Source organism: Perca flavescens, chromosome 19 (genome assembly GCF_004354835.1).
Source record: "Perca flavescens isolate YP-PL-M2 chromosome 19, PFLA_1.0, whole genome shotgun sequence".
Taxonomy (NCBI): Eukaryota; Metazoa; Chordata; class Actinopteri; order Perciformes; family Percidae; genus Perca; species Perca flavescens.
In genome coordinates this window covers 6,920,426-6,940,055 of record NC_041349.1, presented here as the reverse complement: position 1 = coordinate 6,940,055, position 19,630 = coordinate 6,920,426, and the positions used below count along the sequence as shown (strand labels likewise).

At 41.8% G+C, this 19,630-nt stretch overlaps 2 protein-coding genes across 2 annotated transcripts in view; one reads left to right on the top strand and one right to left on the bottom strand.

The window, feature by feature from the left end:
• Positions 1–19,630, bottom strand: part of ccdc171 (coiled-coil domain containing 171) — a 311,435-nt gene that overhangs the window by 148,186 nt on the left and 143,619 nt on the right. The gene's annotated exons all lie outside the window — the stretch shown is intronic.
• Positions 19,247–19,630, top strand: part of npy2rl (neuropeptide Y receptor Y2, like) — a 16,977-nt gene continuing 16,593 nt past the window's right edge. The window contains exon 1 of the mRNA XM_028564753.1: positions 19,247–19,399. Within this exon, the coding sequence (XP_028420554.1) occupies positions 19,247–19,399 (153 nt within the window). The remainder of the gene's footprint in view (positions 19,400–19,630) is intronic.

The window sequence follows — 19,630 nt, the reverse complement described above, 5'->3', positions numbered from 1 at the left end:
ATAGTATGAAATGTTGGGTGTTGTCACATTAACCCTCATGTTGTCCACGGGTCAAATTTGAGATTTTTTTATTTTAGAAATGTGGGTTTCTTTTACCAAATTGCCAAAAAATAACATGGACGCATGCATGTGCATTGTATGGAAGCCATACAACATTCTTCGTAGGCAAAAGTCATGATTACTTCCATAGAGTTTTGGGTCTTTTATTCAATTTTATAGCATTTGAAAAAAACTAATTACATGTTCTCCTGACTAAAACTTTGACATGAACTGTGATTCACTCAACATCTTCTGATCTTAACTATATACTTTTTTGAAACTCAAAAATGTAATATAATGTCATTTAAATTGGGAGTATTGACCATGAATAAAATGTGTTGAAAAAAGTGACAAAAACGCCGGAAAAGGTTTGTTTTTGTGCGTGTCAACAAGTCCATGGTCGACAGGAAGACAACACAAGAGTTAAGATTCCTCTTCATTGGCACTAACCAGGAAAAACATACCCTGAGTGTGATGTGAACAACAATCTTTGAAATTGGTCAAGTATTGAATGAGAAGACTGGTACTGCCAGCCGGGTTGATGTCCACTAAAAGTTGTGTTTTTACCGCTGACAGGCTCAGATTATTATTCTAAGTGTCTGACAACATTATTGAAAGGATCCCTACAGAGAGAGACCTTTTTTTTTATTTTTTAAAAAGAGTGAAATCGCCATTTACAAATACATATACATGTAAATGGGTGTATTAAGGGTTCATTTCAACCAAACCAGAGTGGTGATCATTGAAAGAGTGGAAAGACGGACCAAGACTGCTTTTAATAGTTGTTATGTTGGCCCTGTCGACTTTGAATGAAGTGTTTTATGATGATAAAATTACTGTTTATTTAAATTGAGTACAATATTATGCTTCTTTTAAAAGGATTTTACTCTTTAACAAAAAAGTCTCTCCATAATGTTGTCAGACACTTAGAGTAATAATCTGAGCCTGTCAGCGGCAAAAACAGAACTTTGAGTGGACGAAAATTGGTGCGCAATTGCCCGCAAAGTGCAGCTACTTAATACTGGACACATTTCAAAGATTGTTGTTCACGTCAGTCACTTAGATACATAAACATGGGAAAATGGGGTTGAGGTTGAAAACAAAGTTCTCCTTTGCGAACAGGGGTGTCCAAATTATTGTGTCGGACAGATCGGACCCATTATCTGATAGATTATACATGATTCAAACCATTTTATCTGAATGCCTTCTAATTATTATTTTGGCCATGTAGTGTACAGTTTTTTTCTACCTTTCAACCTTCTCATCTTGTCCATACTGATCTCTCTCTCTCTGTCTGTCTCTCTCTCTCTTGCTTTGTCAGGGGGATTAATTAAAACTGACGTTATTGCTGAAGTAACAGCCATAAAATGACCATAAAATAGCATATTCATCTCTTTATCAGCAGTCCATTCCCACCCACACACGGTGCTCGGCAGCCATATGGCCGCCGATTTCACTTCAGCATTTAGAAAGCCCAAAGGTATAAATACACTATACTCATTAGAGTTCCTACTGAGAGAGATCAGGGCGCGCAGACACATCATTAGTATTTTTACATCTATTAAACACACATGGTATATTTCCTGGCAGAGGTTTAAGATGGAAGCTTAATGAGTTTTGGAGGGGAGACTTTACATATTTTTGCTTCAAAACTCCTCACAGCGCTGACAGAGCGGCTATTAGTCCAAGTTTTTCTCGTTCAGTTTGAGAGTTTATTTCCCATGGACAGAGCGGCGTCCCTGAGGCTCTCGCTGCTGACCCGCTCGCTCTCTGTAACCCAGAATCAGACCTCGAGTTTTCCTCACAAATTAGTCCGTCTCCTGTGCATCAAGTGTCAGACGGGTCCTTGAGGGAGACGGCGAGTATCGCCGCTGTTCTCTCACTGCGAAGCAAAAGATGTTTTACTTGTAAAGCACAAAATCCCAAGCTGGCTCTATCTTTAGATGCTAAACCCAAAAACGTCCCAATCAGATTGCCACAGTAGGCTACACTTAACGTGGACTTTGCCTTGGTGATCAGTGCATATCTACACAAACATATTGAACATTGATAAGAATACACAATAAATGCTGAAACAGAAACAAATATATAGAAAATAGCTGTTTAACATAGAAACAGGTGTTGAGTGATAAGAAAAAAGCTCGGATAAAGCAACAGCCAGACGTGCAAGAGGTGTCGGACAGATCGGACCCATTATCTGATAGATTATACATGATTCAAACCATTTTTATCTGAATGCCTTCTAATTCGACAGTCTTCTTCACACTCTTTGTTGACTTAAGAGTTGAAATTAGTGATCTTCTTACTAAATGTCTGGGTAAGACAGCATAGTTGGGCGGCACCGCCCTCCCCCCGCAGGAAATCAATGGAACGTACGGCGCAAAGCGGTTTCGGCTACAAGGACTTTCAAGGGGACGTGTTGACCATATTTGTCATTCTGAGGGCGTCTCTGTATGTAAATGAGCCTGTGTGCGCACCAAGGCAATTTATTCATACAGCACACTTCATACACTCGAGTATTTTCAAAGTGCTTTACGGAATAAAGGCAAACAAACAACAAGACAACAGTCTAACAACAGTGAAATATACAGACAAGTTTCTGACTTGAGTTTTGGCGAGAGGGATTTGAGGGGGGTCGTGACTTCCATGGGGGTTTCACACTGAACTCGTTTGGTTCGGACTTTCGGACTTTTCATTTTGATCCGAACCCAAATTACAGGTGTGAAAGCTGCCACGGACCAAACATCCATAATTTGACCGAAATCTGACCAAAAGAGGTTGTCTAGATCGGGATCAAATGGAACCATGGCCTGGTTTTGTTTGTGAAGATCCTGAAGTGCCTCAGTGACGGATGTGAATGAAATGAAATCTCTGAGCAGCCGAAGCGTGACGCTCAAAGTCTCGGAACAGACGGCGGGCCTTTAGTGAAGCATGTTTTTGGCTCTGCCTCTTTCTGCTCGCAGTCTCTGGGACGAGGACAGAAATAGAGGTGCTGCAAGTGACGGGGAAGTGAGAAAATGGAGTGATGAATAAATTAGTGCATGTTGATGCGTAGCTAAATAGAGAGAGAGAGAGAGAGAGAGAGAGACAGATAATGCATTACAGATGAGCCAGCAAAGAGCGAGTGATGAAGTATCAGTGCATGAGTGGATGCCAGTAAATATTAGGGGTGTGAATTTTCACTGGTATATAGCCCACATTATACAGTAGAGTAATTCAAGGTGCTTTACAGAATAAACAAAAACAGGTAAATTCAATTCTATTCAGTTTTATTTATAGTATCAAATCATAACAGGAGTCATATTAAGACACTTTACAGACAGAGTAGGTCTAGACCACACTCTGTAATTTACAAAGACCCAACAATTCCCCCAAAGAGCAAGTATTTAGTGCAACAGTGGCAAGGAAAAACTTCCTTTTAAGCAGAAACCACCAGGCTTTTGGTGGGCGGCCATCTGTCGCTGCCAGTTTGGACACGGACACTAATACAGATAAACAGATATAGAGAAATATGATTTATAATATTATAGCAGATGGTATGATGAACAATGGCAATTATAGTACCATAACAATAGTGAAACTATGACTAGAAATACTTGCAGAGCAGTTCAGGGTGTGATAGGGCATAGCAGAGTGTAGGGCACAGCATGGCGTAGCAGGACATAGTAGGACATAGCAGGGCGTGGTAGGGAATAGCACGGCATAGCAGGATGTAGCAGGGCACAGTAGGGCACAGTAGGGCATAGCAGGGCATAGTAGGGCATAGCAGGATGTAGCAGGGGGTGTTGTAGGGCGTAGTAGGGCGGAATAGCAGGGCGTAGCAGGATGTAGCAGGGCATAGTAGGGCGTTGCAGGGCCTACTAGGGTGTTTTAGGGCATAGCAGGTAAAAATATATAGACACATTTCTGACTTGACTATTGGTCGTTGGCGAGAGGGATTCAAAGGGAGGCGTGACTTTAAGTGTCTCCTCTTTGGCATCAAAGACAATAACTTCAGTTTTATTCTTAATTAGTTGAAATATAATAATTATTCTTGTTATTATTTCGTAGGAAATTGCGGCTAGTCATTAATTTCTTGAATGCATTTGTTAATTGAGTCCATTGGACATAAAATGTATCAGCTTTTTCGACAGTTGTCGCTTCTTTTAAAGGATTTTGTCATTCCTTCGATGGTTTTCATCAACAAATTCAAGCACTCAGATGTATGTTAGTCTCACATTGCAAGACCTTCCTCCACAGCACCGCGGAGGAAGTTCTGGCGAGTCCATACAGCATTCTGGGATGGGAGAAAAAAGTGCTCTGGTTTATTGGCATTTCTTTAAACCAATCACAATTTTCTTGTCGGTGCTAAACGCCGGACGGAGCCGTGGTGCCTCTGCAAAATAGCCTCGGGAAGGAACTTGTTTTGGTGGAACGTGTGTATGTTCAAGGGTTGTTTTAGCTGTGAAACAGAAAACTCAGAATGGACAGATAGTGTAGATAGCTGTCTGGATTTACCCTGCAGAGAGCTGAGGAGCAGTTAACCGTAGTCCTCAGAAATTCCACCGGAGGTTAGAACTCCAACACAAAGAAAGTTTTGGGAACGGACATCCGGCCGAAAATGAGAGACGTCCGGCAGAATTTCCAGCAGTACCAGAGCAATCCCGGAAGTGAAACATCGTTGAAGTAGTCTAGTCAATATGGAGCGCCAATGTCCACACAACTTTGTCTTCTACAGAATAAAACATCATGTTGTTGCACATGGCAGTAAGCTTCAATTACTCTTGTATCAGATTGTTTTGGGCGCAGTCTGATCCCGCTTCCCTGTCAGTGTTCGTCATCATCAAACTATCGAGGCCAGGTTTTGCTTGTCAGTGCATGTTTCAGACCAGCATCTGGAAGACTGAGCTTAAGAGGTTGTGACTGCGACTGCAGATCCCAGCTGTCGATCCTAAAAAGTTGACCTTTTATTCTCCAGACGGATAGAACGGAGCCACGAGACTTTTGATAACCAGCTGTTTGAATGAACACGTGTAACCACCGGGAGTCTTTTTTCCAACCATCTCACAGGTGATTTTTGTTGAAGTTTCAGTTTCAGTGCTTATGCGCGACGGAACAGATGATAGAGGCTCTGGTCTGCCAGACAGCAGCTTGTCTGTCCATCTGTAATCATCAGTCTGACACTAATCCTCGTACTGTGAGGCTCAGAGTGTCGAGCAAAACATTCTCGAGTCTCAAAAACTGAAGCGTCTGAGCCGCTGGCTTTTATTCTGTCCATCTAATCAGGGAGGGATTTACACCTGCACCAAAGGGTGAATGCTGTTTAACTGAAGATAGGGTTCAGTCTGTTGAAGAGCGGCTCCCAAATGGTGTCGATAAGTGGCAATCTGCAGTTATATAGGGTTCAGTTCTTTCTAGTTTGTACCTCCGTCTCCCCTTTACAGAAACGCACGATTCCTGATAATCGCAAGCAGTTTTTCTCATGCAGTATGATTTTTTTTTTTTTTTCACCTTTTTTCTAATTTATAACTCCTTTCTACGAGTTTTTGGGAAAGAGCTTTCGGGCTGCTGGAGGGTAGCAAACAGCAAATTAAAAAACAATTAAGATCTGAAAGAAAAAAAGTTATTTATTCATTGAAATGAAAATGTCACAGATAATTAGTTTAATTTCACCTGCAGCTGCTTTGTGACATTTAAACAATGTTGGCATTTGAACTCGCTGATACTGAGAAGATGATTGTTGTAGCGCCAGAAAAACACTTCAGTCACAAATCAGAAACAAGTAGAAACGGTAATTAGTCTTTGAGCCGCGCAGTGTTGTGTTGGATTTAAACCAACATGTAGCCCTTTAGTTACGACAGAAAGTTCCCAGTTTTCCTGCTGCGGTGTGAAATGTCATTCATGATCAATTCTTAATCAGCACAGACTACGTTTACATCAACATAATATTCAGTTTTTTCCCTTAATCCAGGCCTGCATGATTCAAGGAAAAATACGAAGCGCGATTTTTTTGCTTAGAATTGATATCAAGATTTTCTGCCACAATTTACTCCTCACAAAGTATAATGTTTATTGCAAACATGAACCATGACAAAACAAACATAGATATTTTTTTGGCACCTGTAGCACATTGCACATCACCACAAGCCTGTAAACATAGAGGCTTCAATGGATAAAGAAAATAAAGTACAAACTGGCCAAAAATAGAGACATTTAACACATTGAACTCAATATGGCCCTGATACAGGCTCTATCTGAACTCCTTGAACAAGTCTTTACATGATTAAAACATGTCAATCAACATGCTGCAGCTACACCTTCAGTCTCAGGAGTTTGTCAACTGCCATTTAAGTACAGTATCAAAAACACAATGATTTCTTAGCACACTCTTTAACTGCTTGCCTTTCATGTCTTCAGCTGTCCTATCACATTAAAGTGATATGAAATGCCCCCGCGAACAGGAGTGAATCGAGATTGTGATTTTATAACGATTAATCGTGCAGGCCTACCTTAATCTGAAAAAGACGATATTCCGACTCTGCTGTTTACAAGGCTAACGAAAGTGAATATCCCTTTTATATTCACATTTACTTCTAGCCATGCAAAAATATGTTTTTTTTCAAAGTTTTCCAGCGGTGGTGGACTTGTTGGACTGTGCGTACACAGCGTCTCTCTTTCATTCCTTCAACCAGCTTCTTGAAAAGGTTGGCGTAGCGATGTGTGCTCGTATCCAAAAACCTGTTGATATCCGAGCCTTTGATAATTTTTTAGAAGTTGCTGTGTTTCTCCTTCTTATCGGGTCTGCTGCCCCGCAAACTGTTGGCTGGTTGAGTTTGTTTACAGCAACCATAGCAATGCACAGAGCTGACCATAAGTCTGCAAGAAATACCCCAATTGAGACAAATATACCGAATGAGCTGTATACATGTCCAAAGAATGCCTCTAAAACCCAAATAATACCGGAATATCACACACGTCTTAATCGGAAAATGCTATATTTGGAAAAAGGCCAAATCAGAAACGAGTAGAAACAGTAATTAGTCTTTGAGCTGCACAGCGTTGTTTTGGATTTAAACCAACAAACTAATGAACGGTGTGAAATCTCATTCACGATCAATTCTTAATCAGCACAGACTACGTTTACATGCACAGAATATTCCGGTTGTTGCCCTTAATCTGAATAAGACGATACTCCAACTAAGCTGTTTAAATGGCTAATGAAAGTAAATATCCCTCTTATATTCACATTTACATGCAGCTGTGCAAAATACAATTTTTCCAAAGTTTTCCACTGCTAGCGGGCTTGTTGGACTGTGTGAACACAGCATTACATTACATTACACATCATTTAGCTGACACTTTTATCCAAAGCGACTTACAATTGCTATATATGTCAGAGGTCGCAAGCCTGTGGCGCAACTAGGGGTTAAGTGTCTTGCTCAGGGACACATTGGTTGATGTATCGCAGTGGGAATTGAACCCAGATCTCCCACACCAAAGTTATGTTTTATATCCACTGCGCCATCACCACCCATCAGTGTCCCTCTTTCATTCTTTAACCAGCTTATTGAAAAGGTCAGCATAGCGATGTGTGCTGTGATCTGCAGTAAATACCCCGACTGAAACGCATATTCGGACTGCGCTGTATACATGTCCAAAGAATGCCTCTAAAACCCGAATAATACCGGAATATCACACACGTCTTCATCGGAAAATGCTATATTCGGAAAAAGGTCTTATTGTCATATTTGGATTAATAGTGTGCATGTAAACGTACTCATTGTGATGTCACTTCTCAAAGTTTAATGGGCTGCTGGGATTTGGTGGAAAGCTGCCAGCTGCTGCTCCACTTTATGATTGTTGGTTTTATATCCCCCCTCGCTCACCACCTCTTTTCATTCTTTCCCATTTCCTCTGCCATGGTTGTTTGCTGCTTTGCTCAGTCTAACTGGAGCAGAAGAGTTGTGAAGAATCCTCCCAAAGTAAAATCAAACTGTTTGGGGTGTGACTCCACACTTTTAGTAATTGTTACTTTTGACCAGAATTGACCTTCTCCAGTCAACCCAAAGACCAAATTTTCAGGATAATAGAAAACAAATAATTTCTTTGTCTTTCACGTTTTAATTTGATTGCCTTTGGGGTAGTATTTTAGATGTATTGTCCAATGCATTTGTGTCTAAGTGACTAATGTGACCAAAAATCTTTGAAATTGGTCTAGTATGGAGCGAGATCACTGTAACAGGCAGCCACAGAGCGGGGCTGCGATGTAACCCTACAGGACAAATGTTCAGCATCAGTTAGCGTTCACTAAAAGTTCTGTTTTTGGCGCTGACAGACTCAAATTATTAGTGTCTGACAACATTATGGAAAGGATCCCTACAGAGATAGACCTTTTTGTTAAAGAGTAACATCCTTTTAGTTTAACATGAAACAGCCCCGAAATCACCATCACCAAACCCACCAGACTCTATTTAAACAAACAATACTTTTATCATTGTAATCTTTTTGTTTAACATGAAACAGCTCGGAAATCACTCAACTGATTAATCAACAAAGATAATAAGTCTTAGTTGCAGCCCTACGAAAAATTATTCACACGCTATGTACCCGTGCAGCAGATGCCGAGCAACATTGTCATCCCATTTGAGTCGTGTTTGTGTCCAATATTCTCTCTCTTTTAGCTCTGTTTTTGGCCTCGACCAACTCCCGTGGGAAATATCTGTCTTTTCAGCTGCTAAATGCTCCACTATGTTCACCAGCTAGTCTTTAACCGTGTCTTTTAGCTGTTTGCTAATGGCTAATGGGTCGGTTCAGTTCAGTCACTTTATTATCCCAAAGGAAAACTTGATCTGGCGTGCAGGATAAAAAACACACACAAACAACTTACAAATTAACAAAAATACAACCATACAATGACATGAAGTACAAAAATGTTTCCTGTACATACAATACAACAATTTTTGCATAACACCACAAGAGGAATCTCTAAAAATACTACATTACATGTGCAAATTAAGCCGAGTTATTGCACTTGGAACAACAGTTCTTTTGGGGAGGTAGTTTCTTCATCAGAGCATGTTGCTGGAACAATTCGTTAACAGATATTTGGAACCAATATGCATTTACAGTGAAAATGAAAATCTTTTAGTCAAAATAAAAATTTTGGAATGTTACAAACTCCAACACAAAAGTTTGATTAAATGCGTTAAGCAATTATTTCATGAAACTGAAACTCTAAACACAATACAAATTAATACAAAAAAAAAGTCTAAACATGCAAACAGTGTGTGTGCAAGTGTTTCACACGGCCTGGTCTCACAGAATTCCGTGAAATGGAAACGTAAGCCCACCCACAACCTTTTCCTTAACTTAAGGTGCCATGTTCATTTCATGGAATTCTGTGAGGTCAGGTTGGTTTCACACTGCTTGCAGAGAGAAAGTAGTGCACTTTTTAATTAAATAACTTTATCGGTTATTTGTAAAATAAGACACTGATACAGATAATCTGCAAACGGAAGCTAAAAATATGACATCCTGAAGTTTTAAGCTTTCCACAGATCATATTGTTGGTTTTGGACTGACACAGATGATGCCGGTGAACTTTACGGCAATTTATATGACTCCAGAGGATGAACTCCTCACATAGTCTTAAATATTTTATCTCTTGTATTCACTCTAATCTCTGACTTATCTTAATAATTAAATACTGAATGTGTGAGCTGCTCTAAAATGGTTTCCGAAAGCGGCAAAGCTGGAAAAACCCACAAAGAATGTTTTTAATCTTTTCCCCAAATTGGCTGTTGGTTACTTTGATTACTGAACCAATTAAGTCAAATGAGGGTCAAGTAACTATGAATGTTCAGGGGGGGGGGTCCAGTTTTTTCTCCGTTGGTTTTTCCTGTAAAAAATGCAATTCAGAGACTCGTGGCGTGCTGCTTTCAGGGTCTCCTGCTCTCATCTCTGATTAAATTTACAACACCTTTGGGTCTCTGCAGCTCGCCCAACTCCTCCATGCACTTTACTTCTCATGCAGGTCACGAAAGAAGACTGTGATTCACAGATAGTTAACTCGTGGAAGTGGTCATGTTGTGTCGTGTGTCATATCGCTCTGAGACAGGTTTACTGAGCCGAGCGGTCAGAGGGCGGAGTGTCCTCCTCAGGCTGAGCGGATTATGTTATCGTACATGTCAGAGTTCAGTGCAGATTTATACAGCATGTACCCTTCAACAACCACACACTCTCCCAACAAAAAAAACACTGAAACAACAATGAAACGACTGAAATTGACGAGATCTTTGTTTCAAATGATTCGCATTTGCTGATTCTTTAAAGGACAACGGAGGATGAGGTTTATAGCATTTATGTCAAAGCTTAGAGACTTTCAAACATCAAAATGTCATGCATTAATAGGTATTTGTGTCAAAATGACATATAAACATCTATTCTACATTTTATTTTGCCTGGAAATGCTTCCAACGCGCTTTCGTGTCGCATGACAAATAGGCGTCGGTCCTATTTCTAGCATGCACGCGTTTTCTGAGACGTGCGAGTCACACAGGCAGTGTGCAAGTTCTAACCCGTTAACATGGGAGCCGAAATAAAAACGGACACGCCACGCAGCTGACACGCTCACGCCACGCAGGCAGTGTGAAAGAGGCCTTAGAGACGTTTGATGCGGCACTGCGGCCCAAGGCTTCCTGCTGATGTCCAAGGCTCAGAGCTCATTGTGACTCTTATCAGCACAGAAGCACACTGTTTATGTCTTAGTAAAGTAGGCCACTGACCTAATAAAGGTATCCTCGACAATATAAAGCAGTGGCTCTCAATAGCGTCCCTCTTTTGAATTGTTTTTTAAGCTTTTCGGGAGACTTGCTGAAGTAACGTCGCCCAACATCGCTTAGAACACCTTTAAGTTTAGACTCCAGAACGACTAGTTAAAATTAGAAAAAAGATTGTGGTTTGGACAAAAAAGCAGCGGCCCCCTTAAGTAGTACTCCCGGGATATGAACACCTGTTTCCTGGGTGAAAGTCTTGTGTTTTCTCCTTAACTTCTTCCAGGACATGAACACCTGTTTACTGGGTGAAAGTCTTGTGTTTTCTCCTTAACTTCTTCCAGGACATGAACACCTGTTTACTGGGTGAAAGTCTTGTGTTTTCTCCTTAACTTCTTCCGGGACATGAACTCTTCTCTTGGCTTGAAAGCCCTGTGTTTTAGTAGCTAAACATCCGCCCGACCTCCTCCCAACACCACTCTTTGCACTCTTATAAAGCAGCAAACAACATGGTGCATACTGTAATAAATAGGTGGAATACATAGGAATTACAGTTACAATGCATAACTATGTAAGAATGCTTAAAGCGAACAGCCTGCATTATGTACGATCAAATATAACACTTGCACTAGAAATCTAGATTCACAACACTGTGTGAATACATTAACTTCTGTCCATCTTGCTCCAATAAAACTAAACCTCTTTTTGTCCAACATGCATCACTCTATTTAAAGCAATCATTTGTGCTCTTGAACTAAATTCATGATGATGTATGTGAGCCAGCTGTGTTTAAGGTCCACTTTACCCATGAGTATGAAACATACTTCCCACTTTAAATGCATCAGCTTGAGCCAATACTCCAGTTGATTCAAGCAAGCGATCAATTAACCAGTGAATTGGCAAGTAATTCGGCCAGTTACATGTAATTAGGCACTGGGACAAGCAGTCATGTTTATCTCCAGCCTTTCAGTCACATTGCAGCAGAGGTTTTCTAAATGAAAGGGACTGTTATTCTTAATGTTATTGTAGTTTGGATGCTGATTTGTCCTGTTTATCACCATCTGGACGCAGAATTTCCCACATATCTTCCGCATATCTTCCCCAGACTTTCCTCAAAATATAATATGACACATGCCTTTGGTGTGGGACATCTGGGTTTGATTTCACACCGCGATACATCAAACAATGTGTCCCTGAGCAAGACACTTAACCCCTAGTTTCTCCAGGGACGTGCGACCTCTGACATATATAGCAATTGTAAGTCGGTCTGGATAAAAGCATCAGCTAAATGACATGTAATGTAATCACGTTTTTAAGTTTTGTTCAGCATCAAAATAATCCAGTGAAAGTTTGTACAGCGATGGGTACACTGCAAACATGAGCTGCCAATTCTGTGTACTTTTAATGGAGACAATCTGACTAAATGTAACAAATAGACTTTGAAAGACTTTGAAAAAAATTAGAAGATTAGAGGACGAATGAAGAAAGCCAACGTTACTTTTAAAAAAACGGAAAGATCATTTAGAGTTGAAAAGGATTCTCGCTCAATCCCAACTCATCTCGAATGCCCTTTTCGCCCCTCGGCACTGCTTTGTTCATAAAACATTCAAATGCAGCGCTGCTTTTCATAGAACAGGATTTCTGCCGCTGACCGGCCTCAAAAGGAAACGGCGAGAATAATGGCAGCCGAGTCAGGAGAGCTTTATTAACCTTCAGTTTAGGTCACTTGCAGTTCTACGCGAACACCTCTGAGAACCATTGTGCGATTAAATGAAAGAGTTTACCACACTTGGTTTGCTCTGGAGTGGATACATATTCCTGCGGGTCGGGCCTCTTGATGTTTCCTAACGTGTGCGTCACTTTGATTCGACCCAGCTAATCACAGAGGCCAGCTTGTACAAACAACTCATGAACTGTCGTCCTGAGAGAGGAATTCATTAAGACTTCAGTCGTCCGCTGAATGTCAATGTAGCCACTAGAGAAAAATGAAATTAAATCACAGTGTTCTTTGACGCTGTGCAGCTGCCCAGTCAAATAAATAATGCTGCAAGCAGAGTTTTAGGGTTTGCTAATGCAGGCAATTCCTCAAAAAGACCGTTTTTGGTTTTAAAAGATAACAGAATGTATGTTCAATTTAGACAATACAGGGAAAGGATGGAAGTTTAGTCAGATGTGATATTCATACATTGGAGACAACTTTACAAGGTGCAAGTCAAAGATTAGGAGAACAGAACAGGCAAGAAAACAAAGAATTATATAAATATATATTACATAAATGAATGAATTGAAAGGTTAGAAGAGGACGTGCAGCTGGTCTTTTGGTTGAGAGGTCTGATGCACAGATGTTCAGCCATCAAGCTACATAGTCTACATATTACATTACATTAAAATGCCTGGTTAAGGCAAACAAGGACACCAGCAGTTCAGTGTGGACACATTAAAATGTTGACTTGATGATGAGCGCTAGATGAGTCAGCGAAGTCAGAGAATCACAAAAGCTATCACAGTTCATCCTGAGAGGAACATGAGTGTCTAAAACAAAATTGCTTGACAATCCCTCCAATATTTGTCGACGTATTGCACTCAAAACCTTAAATGACAAACTTGTGGTGGTGCTAGAGGGAAAGTCAGGAGAAAACCAAAGTCAGTAGGATACATCCACTGGGGACCACGAATGGCTAAACCAAATTTCATGGTAATCTGTCCAATAGTTGTGACAGGAAAGTGGTCAGAAAAAGGTATATGTGGTGATGTGCAGACAGTGCTATAAAGCATGTCTGAGTTATTGTTAATCAAATACAACTTATTCTAGACAATGACCAAGAATCCATGTTTGAATGGCTGTAGTTTAGGTTGCGTTTTAACCACATGCTGAACAAGTATGTTTACAAAAGCTAAGGGTGGGAACACATATCAAATACGAGAATTGTTACGCTGGCGCCAAATATGGACTTTACTCCCAGAGTGGCTGCTTCATGGCTTCTCGAGGTGGCGCTCAACACGTGAATGAGGGAAACTTGAACAGAAGTTAACAAGCCGAAAAGGTTTTTAACGGGATGGCAGACAGCAGTTTGAGGAAAGTAACAGATGCCCCAGCCACGTTTAAGTCCAAAGTCTGGATAGTTGCTCTATAGTTGTGGAATTTTAATTTACAGACTGAAAAAACAGTTTGGACTTGCCTGCACTTAACCTTTTCACGGCATTTTGTATTCAGTTACACCAATACTGTGATTTTTCTAATAGGATTGTTTAGCAATATATTAATCATCGCAGATTTGCTGTATCTTGATATTATCGGTAGCATGAGCTGTGGATCGTATCGTGAGGTACCCTGTGATTCCCACCCCCCCACCGAAACTACAAGATATTACCTTCTGAATGAAGCCTCATACATGCGTTTAGGCCTTACAGTTTTCTGTTATGAACTTTTTTAATTTGGTATGCCAAATAGGCGCAAATTCCCAGAACGTTTTCAGCCTCCAGCGCATCTCTGCTCTTTGAGAATGCTAATTAAAATCACAAATCTGCAAGCACTGTAGATGGAGTCATGAATGAACTGTCCTTTCCAGTAAACTAAACCCGTGTGGTTCTCCGAGAGAGTTCAAACCAGTCTGGGGGAGCAGCAGCCCACGGATGGTTAATCGCAATAAGAATAACATTAAAAGTTGACATTGAGATGAAACTGTTAAAAAAAAGAAGCCTTTTTAAAACTGTTCCCTGGTGCAGAAGCAAGACTATTGTCTGCAGCCACAAAGAAAATGATATTATGCCTTTTGACGTTTTCCCTCTCCATTATTGTGTTATATATCTTTTTTGTGTTATGTTATAGGTTTACAAAGTGAAAAAGCCCAAAGTCCCCGCCAAAAGGGACTTACCATCTCCAACAGAAAACACTGTTCACCAACTGCTCCAAACTGCTCTGTTGCAGTCCAGCCTTTACTTCAGAGACAAACGTTTTCGTCAACAATAATGCATGTTAATTTAGTCGTAGTCAGCGTTTTTTGGACATTGGTTCAGTCTCATTGTCTCATCTTAGTCATGGAATAAAAGGTCGTTGACAAACATATTTAGTCTCGTCTCGTCTGACGAAATTAACACTACTAGGTACTGTCAGGGCACACACTCATATTCTGCTTCTGACTGGCTAGTAGTCCTTACCCCGAATTTCCACCGGCTCCGGAACGGCGGCGGAGTCATTAGGTTTCCATTATAGTCAATGTGTGTTTTTCCACTGGCTGCAGAACGGCTGCGCTCCGACTGCGTCCCAGCGCCGGCGATCCGCAGCCCTCCGGAGCAGATACGCAGAGCTTCTATTTTTGACGGATGCCGGAGAGCTCCGCAGCAATTCAGCACACGGCAGATAGTGCGGGACGGGAAGTCGAGCACAGAAACAAAATAAACATCCGGTTAAACTCTTGTTGGTTTTGTGGTTCTATTCTACGTGAAATCGGGAGAACTTGCGGGTTCTCGTGACTACAGCTGTCGGTCATGGCCGCAGCCGTGCCGCAGCAAATCCGGACCCGGTGGGTGTTGACGGACGGGGGAGCACGCAGCCGACACGCAGCGGAGCCGGTCAGCAGCCGTTCTGCATCCAGTGGAAATCAGGAGTTACCTAGGTACTGCGCATGTGTGACTCCCAACAAAGATGGAACAGAAATGCGATGCCTCACTCTGTAGCTAAAACAGAGAGCTCAACACACAGGGTGAAAATAGGAGCTCCAGCAATGTGTGGTACAACAAAAATATGTTGTTTTTTTTTAACCACATAAACCTTTTCTGGTACAACCTCTAAATACAATTATGAACCTGAAAATTAGCATAATATGAGCACTTTAACATTTGACTCAGAGACAACATGTCTAAAAACCACAAAACCATCTCATCTCATCATTGGTTCTGTTTAATACAAACAGGAAATGTTTAAGTCAGTGAGGAGGCGTGAATTGGGTAGTGTTTCTTTAAAAAGTAGTGGATGGTGGTTATTTTTAGGCCCGCAGGCGTTACGTGGAGCAGGAAGCAGGTGTGTTTTAACAAATGATACTGCCTAATTTTGGAAGGAAACTCATCACAGTGCTTGGTGGGAGAAGCTGGACGGTTTGATGGCTGCTAGTTTGAACCTTCACTTCTCCTATTAATGCATTTGTACTTCATCATGCTTTGAAGCTAAATGTTTCAGCACCAGCTGTTTTTAATTTTTAAACGTGCACCAGCTTTTTGCACCAGCGCCGGCCTGTGAACATAAGCAACTGCCTCAGCTGAATGTGTGATGACAGTGGCAACTAGGGTTGGGTATCGTTTGGGTTTTTTTGTGGGGGTTCCGATACTGGTGTTAAAAATATACTTTTAAAACAATTCCGGTGCCTGAACCAATACTCTTAAAAAAAAAAAGAAGAGCACCAAATGACAGAGAATGGATTGTTTATCGCTAAGGCCATATGGTCAAATTTAAATAATTTATTTAAAATGTAACAACAGTAACTCATTTTATCAGTCAGTTGCTGTTAACCAACAAAAAGAAGTTCCACTAAATGGCAGAAAGGAACTGTACAACAACTTTGAATGCGCCATGAGCTTACGAGGTGCACTTGAGCACACCATTAAGTCCCGGTGCTCGGTGATGTTTCTCAGACAGTATCCAGTGTCTCAAAGTGCAGCTAGTCTCCTCTTGTGTGTCTCACGTCCCAGTGTTGGAATCCTTTCCAGTAAAAAACACAGCCACACGTTAGACCGTTTAGCTGTCTGTATTTTTAACGTGTTTGAGCCAGCTACTAGCTAAAAGTAGGCTAACGTTACCTGCTGCCAAGTGTAGCGTTAACTAGCATCACGCGCTGCAATACTTCTGTTGCCTGCAACGTCTGTTTCAGAGCACCAGAGGGCAGCGCAGGCATTTAAGTAATGAGGCACCAAAATCTGTGATGTCATTCGGTGCGTAGATACCAGTCGTTTAGGAACGACACCAGGTTTTCGGAACCCAACACGTAGTGATGGGTTCCAGAAAACACATACCAATCGTGTTGATTTATTCTTTGCTACGCATATGTTTCTGCGCTGCAATAGAAGCATTTTTGGTGCAAGGTTAGGCAACTTTAACTGGCCCCCAAATTGTTTTTCAGAGCACCTGAGTGATTTGCTTCTCTAACAGTGCACCCTAAACAGCTTTAATAATATGAAATAAATGCTAATTTTCCCTCTGTTGTTCTGCCAGAGTGCAGCAGAATGCTTCCTTTGCATGTTAAAGTCCCACTTGAGCCTGATGAGGTGAATAATGTGATTTGAAAGCAATAGAAAAGCTGTCACTACTCTCTGTGTTTTTATGTTAATTTGGTACTAAAAGCTCAGACCTTTAGTGAGGTGAGTTTTCAAAACACCACCTCACCGCATTGTGTTGTGTGTTGCTTTTTTTGTGTGTGAGTTGGCGCCGTCACCAATCCTGTCAGAGGCAAGCGAGAGCAGGAGGGAGCTGAACGCCCTCGGGCAAATTGCTCAGTGAATCAGCTCACTGGAGTGTGTGTGTGTGTGTGCGTGTGTGTATGCGTGCGTGTGTATGTGTTCCCACGTGAGTGCGTCTGACTTAGTGATTGCCGTTTGAATTGTTTGTATGAGTACATTGAGTACATTCATTTAACGATAGTCTGTGTGTGTGTGTGTGTGTGTGTGTGTGTGTGTGTGTGTTTCTGTGTAAGTATTTCCTTGCTAATGTCCAAGTGTGTGTGTGTGTGTGCGTGTGTGCGCTGACGTTTTCCTGAGGCCAGTCATCTAGCCTACATCACAGAGCTGTGAAATGGAGACGTCACATCTGTTTGTGTGTGTGTGTGTGTGTGTGTGTGTGTGTGTGTGTGAGACACAGCTGATGTGACATCCTCCCACCTGCGAACGACAGAGTTTAAGTGCGAGTCTCTGCACCCTGGATTGTGTCACGGAAACTGGATCCTGTCTCCCAAGAAGATCACAACGTATTTGTGATACGTCAAAGACAAGCCCAATCCGGGACAAAAGTTTAACTTCCCTCGAAATGTTATTGAGAATGCAGTTTTGGTTGTATGAGAACTGAATCTTTAGGAGACAGGGCTGCTTTTAAAAACAGAACATTTTGTTATCATACATATTAAAAAGACCGAACTTCTCAGGAATAGTTTTGGCAGCCGAGACGCCACAAACTTTGTGGCTGGTTGTCAGACTTTCACTTCGCCCACATTGGTCGGAATCAACCCAAGCGTGCAAAAGGTTTTCTGTAAGAATATTTTTTAATGACTATATTTGAGCCCACTGGGAGCTGCCCAGTACAACCACCATCTGCTGCTCCGCATCGCCCGGCTGAACCCATCCTGGCCGTGTTGCTCCAGGGTACACTGAAAGTTCTCAGTTTTCTTAAAAAGCCAGTGGGGTGAAGGATTTCACTTTTCTCTGGCTTTTACGAGTTATCAGTTTGTTATTTTAGTGCAGGGATGGGCAACTGACGGCCCCCGGGACACATGCGCCCCCGCGTCCTCACTCGGTGCGGCCCGCAAATCAATTTCCAAATTGTCTCCGCCTCACCCCGTCGCCTTATCGTTGACTTACTTGTGTTTTATGTGGTTGAAGCACAAAGTTAGTTTGACCCATTTATCGGCCGGCTCTCTGCCTCGTAACGTTGCTACTCCGCTGCTTGTTTGGAAGTCGGCTTAAATGGAAGTTATATCTCACCATGGCAATGGCACACATAAAAATGGCTGCTACTCTGACCATTCTGCTATGTTGGTTTGAATGGAAATGGCCTTTCTGTCCATTTTGACAGCGTTTCTTTTCAGAATAACAATGAGCTGGAGGACATCTGCGGCCTCCTCGCTTCTTTCATTAGGCCTCCCAGTTCTTTTTTTTTCCCAGTTTAAGTTTTTACTTTCATTTGAGTGTCAATCAATCAGAACAGAACTGACAGCATTGTTGGGGTACAATAATATGTATAAAGTCCCATACATGCACTCGGAGTTAAAATAAGTAATAATAGTAAAATCTTTTAAAATTAAAAAGAGAATGACTCCAACAACCACAGTGGTACATCTCTATCATTACAATACACCAGCAATACCATAGGCAAAAAAAAGTGACCTCTTAACTCCTTCATTTTCATTATTAATTCTGGTCAGCATGTGTAAGTTCCATCCGGTGTTTAAATTCTGGGGGCTTTGTCCCCTAATAGGTACAACCTCCTGTGTTTTAGGTATGACAAAGCCTAGCCCATTTCCCTATGCGTTCTACGACTTCTTCCCAAAAAGGGGTTTACCAATTTACATTTTCCAGAGTGCATGTAGAAATGTTCCCGTCTCTGCCTGACGTTAGCCTCCCCAGATATTGATCCGTCCGTCTGTCTGTTCATCTGTCTCCCTACCCTCCCTTCCCCCCCCCCACAGGCCGAGAGAGTCGGAGCGAGTGTGTCCGTGTGATGGCGTCGCCAGCTGGACGCTTATGATCGGAAAAACATGGAGGCAGTCAGCGCAGTCAACGCCACGCCGGACGACCCCGGGTTCACTTACTACGACCCGACGACCGGCGCCGATCCCCCGGAGTTGCCCACGCTGGTGTTTGAGGGAGTCACTTTCCCAGAGGACACCATCAAACTGTTGAGTGTGCAGGTAGAGGTTTGACATTTTAACCCCGCAAACATCGTTCTTGGGGCGGACTCTAGCTCACCCAGTGGGAGCATTCGCCCCACGTTGGCTGAGTCCTGCAGTGCCGCGGGTTCGATATCCGACCTGCCGCCCTTCGCTGCGTGTCGTCCCCCATCTCTCTCCTCCTTTCATGTCTATCCACTGTCTCTACTACTAATAAAGGGAGAAGACCCCAAAAATGATCTTAAAACAAAA